Source organism: Salvia splendens, chromosome 1 (genome assembly GCF_004379255.2).
Source record: "Salvia splendens isolate huo1 chromosome 1, SspV2, whole genome shotgun sequence".
In the NCBI taxonomy this organism is placed as follows: Eukaryota; Viridiplantae; Streptophyta; class Magnoliopsida; order Lamiales; family Lamiaceae; genus Salvia; species Salvia splendens.
Genome location: NC_056032.1, coordinates 30,901,475 through 30,910,777, shown reverse-complemented (window position 1 = coordinate 30,910,777; position 9,303 = coordinate 30,901,475). Strand labels below are relative to the sequence as shown.

The 9,303-nt window shown below is 43.4% G+C and overlaps 1 protein-coding gene across 1 annotated transcript; it reads left to right on the top strand.

The window, feature by feature from the left end:
* The first annotated feature begins 2,379 nt into the window (after positions 1-2,379).
* On the top strand, positions 2,380-6,406 carry LOC121799204 (putative wall-associated receptor kinase-like 16). The gene is made up of 3 exons (XM_042198548.1): positions 2,380-3,280; positions 3,631-3,804; positions 5,061-6,406. Exons 1-3 carry the CDS (start codon positions 2,380-2,382, stop codon positions 6,317-6,319), a joined length of 2,334 nt encoding a protein of 777 aa, XP_042054482.1. The 3' UTR covers positions 6,320-6,406.
* Positions 6,407-9,303: the final 2,897 nt, after the last annotated feature.

The window sequence follows — 9,303 nt, the reverse complement described above, 5'->3', positions numbered from 1 at the left end:
TTTAGCAAAAAGTAATTCTTCTCGTTACTTTACTCTCTCTTACTTTACTCTCTCTTACTTTTTCCACCATCCATTTAACACACTATTCTTAAACTTCGTGCCGAAAAGAAATGTCTCTATTAACAAGGAATGGATGGAGTATATTTTTTTTCCAAAATTGTAAGAGCATCAACAATGGTAATAGGCCAGCCATAGGCTAGCCACAAACTCCTCATGCCACATCATCAGCACTAAAAACTCCTCCTGCCACATCATCAGGACAAGCAACTGGACAAGCAATAGGCTAGCAATAGGCTAGCCACAATAAACAAAATTATAAAAAAACAAATAATTAACAATCACACAAAATACGGAATTAAATTTACGACACAGATACGAGAAAATTCAATAATAATAGTAAAATTTAAAAAAAGTACATTAATTAAAAAAATTACATTAATTTAAAAAAAACCCCTCTTCTACACACGAGCCCCCGCCTCCGCCTCACTCCTCGTGGCCTTCGCCGTCGCCGTTGTCGCCGCTATCCGGGACCCCCAAATCTGCGGCATCTGAGCCCGCGTCTGAGCCCCCCAACTGTGCCGAGGCGGCATCCAAATCGACCCGCATACTCTCGAGCATTGAGTGAAGAAACCTCTTCTCCACGGGTCAATTGCCGCCCTCTATTCAGCTAAGATCTTGTGCATCTGAGCCCGCGTTTGTTGACGCGCGAAGAAGGCGAGCTTGGTTGGCGACTTACCAACAGGGGGGATGCCGACTGGACCTCCTGGGACCCCTGGGCGACACCCCTCGCTACCCGTTGCACCCGCCTTTGACCAACTGGGCAAGTGCGGCGAGTAAACGATGGAGGGGATGGGAACTCCTGAACATCCTCGTGGAGGTCGTGGGAACCGCCGCTGCTGCCGCTGTAATCACCGGCATAGTTCAGTCGCTGCTTCTTCGGCCAACCAGCATCGACACCTGCCCGAAACTTCTCGGAGTCCATCAGCACCTCATAGCAGTTCCAGTAGGTGAACTCCTTATAAAGCCTAGGCACGGGGAAGGCTTTATCCGCTATCCTCCTGCAGTCCTCGTCAGTTTGGCCACTGGTCTGCATGCGGATGGCGTTGGTGTACAAGCCCGAAAATCAGGAGACCGCAGCCCTGATTCGGTCCCACCCCTTCCGGCACTCCTCCCCGCTGTGTGGCCTCCTCTCCGGGCAAAATTCCTTGTAGGCTGCTGATATTTTAGCCCACAAGTTGACGATCCTCTGATTGTTCGAATGGAGGGGATCATCGCAAACACTCACCCAAGCCATGGACAGCGCGACGTGTCTGGCTGTCGTCATCAGCCGGCTGCGACGACTCGCTGACCACCCTTTTCCCCTTCCCCTTGCCCTTCTTCTTCTTTGGTGAGCCCCGACCCCTCCCTACTCCCCCTGTTTGAATGGGAGTGTCCGCATCCTCGAGATCTATCCCCAACTCCTCTAAGGAGAAAGTCTCACACCTAGTGAACTGTGTCTTTGATGGGGTCGATGTGTGCGAAGAAGCAGTCAAAAAATCAAGACTGTGGCGATAGACATTGTCCCCCCCCCCCCCCCGCGTCCCCTGGATCCCGGGTTGCATCCCCGGCTACCACCCCGGCATCATCTGCATCCAAGGGTACATGTTGTAGTACCCGGCCATCGGACCCCATCCACCTCCCACGGGTACCGTGGGAGTTTGAGACCCGCTCGTCACTGGAGTAGACTCGTTGTTCTCCATTTTACTTTATTGCTCTTGTACACAAATTAAGTGTGAGAGAAAACTCGTTAAAACAAGCGGTGCGAATGAAAATGAGGTGCAAATCGCGTATATATAGTGTTTTGAAATTTTAAAAAAAAAGTGCTGGCCGATCGCTCGCCGATCGCCCGCCAACAATGGCGGCCAGCCGATAGGAGAGCGCATTGGGCAGCGCTCAAAAATCGGCGTGCGCTCGCCGAAATTCTCGCTGTTTTTCCGCTCGCCGCCTACCATGGTTCGGCTAGCAGACCGGCCAGTGCCGGGAATCGGCTAGCCGGTCCGCTAGCCTCCATTGGAGATGCTCTAATACAACGAAGGTTTTCGAATTAGTTAAACTATGTTTTTTTCAGTTTATATTTTGGTGTTGTTTTTGGTTTTTTTCTTTTAAATTTATTTTAGCTAGGGCATTGGCTATACTGTTGCTTGGCTAGGCTGTGGAAGGGTGTGATGATGTGGCAGGAGGGGTTTTTGGTTGGACTATTGCTAGCGCAATACTACCGTGGATACTCTTACGCATGACTCGCACGCCTATCTACATGCTCAAAGTCAACTTACGACTTCATATATTATCGTTAATTATACTACAAAATTAACAATTTGAATTTGAAGTATAGTAGCAAACATGCTTCCACTCCTCCTCCTCAGCTGGCATCTCTTGAGCGGCCTAACCTCAACACACGCCGCCACCATAGTAGACACACACAACATCACCAAAGCCGCGACTATCACGAAACCCGGCTGCCCCAGCAAGTGCGGCAACCTGACCGTCCCCTACCCTTTCGGCATCGGCATCGACTCCGGCTGCGGCCTCAACAGATACTTCGAGCTCAACTGCACCACCGCCTTCGGCGCCCCAAGAGCCCTATACGGCGACATCACATTCTACGACATCTCCGACGACCGCTGCCGCATCTCCAACGTGGTCGCCCGAAAATGCTACGACAAAGCAGGGTCGCCGACGCAGTCAAACGGCGCCTCCTCGGACATCAGGGGGTGCCCATTGAGCTACTCCCCGCTCAACAAGTTCACGGTGATCGGGTGCGACGACTTCGCCCTGGTCACCGGGGAAGGCAGCCGCAACTTCACCAGCGGCTGCATCACGCTCTGCTCCAGAGCGGAGGACGTGATCGGAGGCTCGTGCTCCGGCATCGGCTGCTGCCAGATTTCGCTGCCAAATGGGCTCCAGTACTATGAGACTACCCTCGGCAGCTTGAACAACCATGCTAATATTTCTAGTTTCGAGCAGTGCAGCTACTCCTTCTTCGGGGAGGAGAACCGCTTCGAGTTTCGCGGCGCAGCAGACTTTTCCGATCCCAATTTCATGCAGCGGGTCAAGGAGACCGTCCCCATCGTCTTGGATTGGGCCATTGGGAATAGCACGTGCGACCAAGCTGCAGCGGCGGCTGATTACGCTTGCAAGGCTAACAGTGCTTGCGTTGATTCCACCACCGGCTTGGGAGGTTACCGTTGCAAGTGTGATTCCGGCTATGAAGGAAACCCCTATTTGGATCCAGGCTGCATAGGTATGCTTTTTTTATTATTAAAAAAATTGCAAATAAATCACAAATAATAGTTAAATTCTGGTTTCTTCTATATTTTTATAAAACTAAAATGATAAAATCATCAAGTTTCGCATTTCTTCATTATTCCATGAGTCATTTTTATGATGAAACCTATGATCATGTGACAAACGGAGTTATAATTGTGAAAGGTGGTTGTCACCACATCGCAAGTTTCATCAGAAAAACGATAGATTTACTATTTCAGTTTTGAAAAGTATATGATAAATCAGAATTTGACTATTCTTAGTGATTTATTTGGAAATTAATATGCCCTTAAAAGTGGGTTAATGATTAAATTTTGTGGCATGTAGATATTGATGAATGTGCAACGGGGCTCAACGATTGTATCATTAAAAAAGGTTGCTCGAACAAACCGGGGGATTACGATTGTGTTTGTCCTAAAGGGCATAGTGGAGATGGCAGAAAGAATGGCAAAGGTTGCATTGATAATAGCTCATCAAATCGAGGGATCAAAATTGTCTTAGGTAATTTTCACGATTTCACATCTCATTTTTTACTACAATTGTCTTAGATCTCGTATTATATTTATACTACTATAACTGTTGAAGAAGTACGTATTGGTTTAGGCATTTGGATCCCGATGATAGCCAAGCACACCGCGAAGTGCTTAGTGCTTAAGTACGGTACTGCGGTTACCCTAAGCACGCTTTCTTATGCGTGAGTGCGTGCACAAGCACGAATAAGACAACCAATGGCCGCAAACCATGTGACATTTCTCTCTATTTTTATAATTTCAACTTCTTTTCCTTTTAACTCTAGAATCAATTTTTTCTGCCTTTTTTCAATTATTATTTTAAATTTATGTCTTTTTTACTTAAGTATTTTGCATTTAAATTATATATTTTTAAGTATATTTAAATTATGTATTTTTTGAAATGTGTTTACACTAGTGTATTTTTAATTATGTGGTTATTAAATTAAAATTATAATCTCCCCTCGTCCCTAAAAATTTGTAACTCATTTCTATTTTCGTTCGTCCCTAAAAATTTGTCACATTTTACTATTACCATTTTTTGTAGTATACCTCACATTATTTTATTATAAAACTAATATATAAAAATATGACCTACATTCTACTAACTTTTTTCAATTTCTATTACATATCTTAAAATTCGTGCTCGGTCAAAATATGACAAAAATTAAGGGCATTTTTTTGCAATGTATTTAGATTTATATATTTGTATTATGTAGTTCTTTTGATTTGATTTATGAATTTTACATAATGTATTTAACTTATATATACTATTTTTCTAATATAATTATGTAATTTTAGTTTTTATTAACAGAGTCCTAATATTTTTGTAGTAATAAAGAAAAAAATGTGAAAGATTTTTTAAATGCTTTAAATTAAGGGCAATTTGATAAGGCAAATAACTTCTCTATTTCAGAGTTATTTTACTTAAAATAATTTAAAATATATTTTTGTCATGTTTTGTCTTATCTATCTTCTTCTATGGACTATGATGCATAAAATTCAAATGAGCACTCTGGATAATTAAGTATATTTACATAATTACATTAAATACATTTAAGGTTAATATAGGAGTAGTTTATAGAAACATGTTCTTTAAAAAATTGAATCATTGCTCTGGCTGCCCAAAATTACAATTCTGTATGAATTTGCTCGTTGTTTGTTATGTTTTGGATGAAAAAAATTGATGATCACTTGTATATTTTTTCATCATATTGTGATCTTATTGGAGATAATTTAATAATGCAGGTGCCGGATTGAGTTTCTTAGCCTTAATTATTGTCGCAACATTGATATATTTCAGCCTCAAGAAAAGAAAATTGATAAAACTAAGAGAGAAATTCTTCCAACAAAACGGCGGTATGCTTCTGAAACAGCAATTCTCATCCACCGAAGAAGGTAACTCCATGGAATCGACAAAGATATTCACGGCGGAGCAGCTCGAGAAAGCCACCAACAACTACGCCGACGACCGGATCCTAGGCCGAGGAGGCTATGGCACGGTCTACAAAGGCATAATGCCCAACAACACCATCGTCGCGATAAAAAAGTCGAGAGTGATGGACGCTAGCCAAATCGAGCAGTTCATCAACGAAGTCGTGATACTGACGCAGATCAATCACAGGAATGTGGTCAAACTGTTGGGATGTTGTTTGGAGGCTGAGGTGCCACTGTTGGTCTATGAGTATGTCTCCCACGGCACGCTCTACGAGCACATCAACAAGGCCGGGGCAGCCTGGCTGTCCTGGGAGAGCCGCCTGAGGATCGCGTCAGAGGCCGCAGGCGCCCTGTCGTACCTCCACTCGGCGGCCAACATCCCAATCATCCACAGGGATGTCAAGTCCGCCAACATCTTGCTTGACGAACATTTCACTGCCAAGATCTCGGATTTCGGGGCCTCAAGGCTTATTTCCCTGGACCAGACAGAAGTGACAACACTGGTCCAGGGAACTTTAGGCTACCTGGACCCTGAGTATTTCCACTCGAGCCAGTTAACAGAAAAGAGCGATGTTTATAGTTTTGGAGTCGTTCTGGCAGAGCTGATGACAGGGAAGAAGCCCATCGACATGGAGAGGAGCCTCGAGATGCGCAATTTAACGACGTACTTCTGCATGGCCGTAAAGGAGAACAAATTGTTTTCGATACTGGAGCCGAGAGTGGTGAGGGAGGGATCGTTGGAGCAACTGCAGGCGATGGCGCAACTGGTGAAGCGGTGCCTGAAGTTGAACGGCGAAGACAGGCCGACGATGAAGGAGGTGGCGATGGAGCTCGAAGGATTGAGGAAGTTCAACAAACATCCATGGGCGAATCAAGGTGCAGACGAGTCGGCCGGGTTGATGAATCAGAACGACGTCGCAGCAGCTGCCGATCTCTATAGTGTTCGGATTGAATCGGGGGGAGATCTCTACACTGCGCCGATCAACTCTGGGGATTTAACCGGCCAATATAGTTTGAACAGTGATCGGAGTCCCAACATTTTCCCTCACATGAAGAATAATCCTCGTTGATCAAGTGCTTTCGTATCGTCAATGCACATTCGAACTCCAAGTTCGTACAATATCATCACATTTTCTAATTCCGCAATTTGGGATGATTTGAACCCCAACAGAATCAATGTCAATATTGTTGGATAAATTACAATATAAATCACTCATCTTTAGTTTCCAAGTTCAATCTCAGTTTCAGTTTTTTGCAAGTGACTACTAAATTCTCAAGTTGTCTAATTTTTTACGATTGGGGCTTCTCCCATTTTTCTAGTAATCTATAGAATAACATGGACGTCCACATTAATTGAGTATAAATTAATGCGATACTCATTTATATAATACTATATAATACTTCGTCCTATAAAAAAATGTCTCATTTTTTTTAATTTGTCCCACTAAAGATATTACATTCTTATTTTTAAGAAAAGTTCATTTTCATATTAATATAAAATTATATTTTTTCTCTTTGTTCAACCCACAATGCTGAACCTCTTACAATGATGTGATAAATATGACATCTTTTTATGATGGAGGGAGTACAATTTCTTAATTATACCCAATTAGCAGTTAATTGTTTGTGGCATCATCATATTTTTGTGTTTTTAGGCCATCTCCAACTATTTACGTCAAACACAAACCCATTTTAAGTATATGTTACACCAAAAAGTAATTTTACTCCAACCATTTACATATATTTAAAATTTACACCATTTTTGGGTATTTGTCTCACAAAAATTTTGCAGTTTTTCATTGAAAGACTTAAAAATGAGTTTGGATTTGGTGTATGATTGGAGAAATTGTCTACACCAAAAATGAGTTTTGATGTATGATTGGAGATGATATTATTTATCTTAAATCTCCATTTACTTCCATTTTTTATTTCTTAATGATGTTGTCCCCACTTGAGTTGAATTTTTAACAAACCTCATCTAATCATGATTTATAAAAATGAGTGATTTCATTCTTTCATTTAACACGAAACCAAGCATAATTATTCTAGAGATACGTTCAATATAATTTGGTCAACTAATTTGTTGGCCGAATAAATAATTGTATTTTTATTTGGAGAGTTTAATTTGACCGCTTTTAATTTCCAAGTAATATAAGATTATTAAAATTGTGTAACTAAAAATTCTAAAATCAATTTGAGTAGCTAATAACTTTTGTTTTGGGATTTAGGACATTCACAGTGGGGCGGACTATCGTCTGCCACTGTAACCATGCGGACGATGGCACATCCATCGTCCTCGCCCTATGTTTCGTCCGCGGACGATAGGGCTTCGACCACGCATCGTCCGCCCCATTGTGGGTCACGCGGACGATGCAACGCGTTTTTCTTTTTTTATTTTTTTTAATTCTTCAAAATTTATTATATATATACACTCCAACTTCACTCTTCCATTCACTCCACTATTCCATTCTCACTCTTCCATACACTATAAAATGAATCCCGGTGATTACCCAAGTCCGAATAGTCCGATGTTCAGTGGTGGTGCACGGTGGCCAGGTACAGACCCTGATGAATACCGGCCCTTTGACTCCAACACCCAGTACGATCCCGATTTCAGTACGGATTAGTACGGGCTGTCAGACATGGAGCCGTCTCCCACCCGCGCCCACGCCCCGCCCCGCCGCGCCTCTGCCGCCGCCGCCGCCTCGGGCTCCGCCACCAAGAAGAAGCGGAATAGGCAAAGGGCCCAGAAGTTGCCGCCTCAGGAGAAGAATGAAGAGTTCGCCCCAGGGAGGACTAACTACAACCCGGATGAAACCATCGTCTTGACCCGGTGTTGGATTGATATTTCAGAGGACCCGGTGTTTGCCAACAACCAAAAGCAAATCACGTACTGAGAGCGCATCGCTGTTCGCTACAACGAGGCCAAGCCAACGGCCGCCTACAAGCGCCATAGGGAGCAGCTCCGCAAGCACTAGGATCAGGTGAAGAAGTAGGTCAATTTGTTCTCGTCGGAGTACGATAAGTGCTTGAAGCAGCAGGGCAGCGGCGAGAGTTTGACTGATGTGCGCGATAAAGCGCTTGCGTCGTACATTTCATTGTACGGCGATTTCAAGCATTACAACTCTTGGCTCCTCTTGAAGGACAAGCAGAAGTCAAGAAGGGATTATGCCCCTATCGGCTGCGGCGAAGAGGACGAAGAACACCGCCGCCGGTGATTATACGAGCAGCGACAGCGGCACACCTCCGATGGACCTCAACTAGCCGATGTACGAAGATGAGAGTTCCGGCACACCGATATCCTCCCAGCGTCCTAGTGGCGTCAAGGCTGCCAAGAACAAGGGCAAGGCGAAGGCGACATCCTCACAGGCCGCGGCCCCGGACCCGACCCTGACCCCGGGACATGCCTACGCGGAGTTGGTGGCGGCCGCTAACCGGAGGACGTTGTTGGACACGCACCACACCCTCAATGCAGTGCGAGGACCCGGGCAAAGCCGAATACCTCAAGTGGATGATCGATGATCTGCGCCGCAAGCTAGGAATGAAGGATTAGTAATGTAGTGTTTGCCTTTAATCGTAGTGTTTTTATTTCTAACTCTTGTACTTTTTTTTAATTAGTAATGTAGGATTTGCCTTTAATCGTAGTCAGGGATGTCAATGCAGCCCGCAACTCGTGGGCTGACCCGAATAACCCGCCAAATTTATAGGGTTAGGGTTGAAAATTTCTAGCCCGATAAAACTACAACCCGATTAGCCTGCACTCGATTAACCCGCAACCCGTTAGGGTCAGACCCGAAAATCCGATGGGCTGGCCCGAAAACCCGATAAAATTTCTATTATTCTATTTGTTTGACTACTAATTGGACAATTTATTAATTATTTTTATAATATAGATAACTAAAAAAATAACATTCAATTTTATATTAAATATATAAATTATATATTAAATTTTTATTAATATAATAATAAATAAATAAATTAGAAACTTCTAATTCATTAACAAATATTTAAATTTGTAAAACATGTTTCAAAACATGCTTTAAAATATTTAAAT

What these genes read in the sequence shown, in the direction of transcription:
- LOC121799204 (XM_042198548.1), top strand. Translation starts at nt 2,380, where the DNA reads ATGCTTCCACTCCTCCTCCTCAGCTGGCATCTCTTGAGCGGCCTAACC. An exon ending in TTTGGATCCAGGCTGCATAG is followed by an intron (nt 3,281 to 3,630) that starts GTATGCTTTTTT and finishes TGTGGCATGTAG; the next exon opens with ATATTGATGAATGTGCAACG. An exon ending in AGGGATCAAAATTGTCTTAG is followed by an intron (nt 3,805 to 5,060) that starts GTAATTTTCACG and finishes TTAATAATGCAG; the next exon opens with GTGCCGGATTGAGTTTCTTA.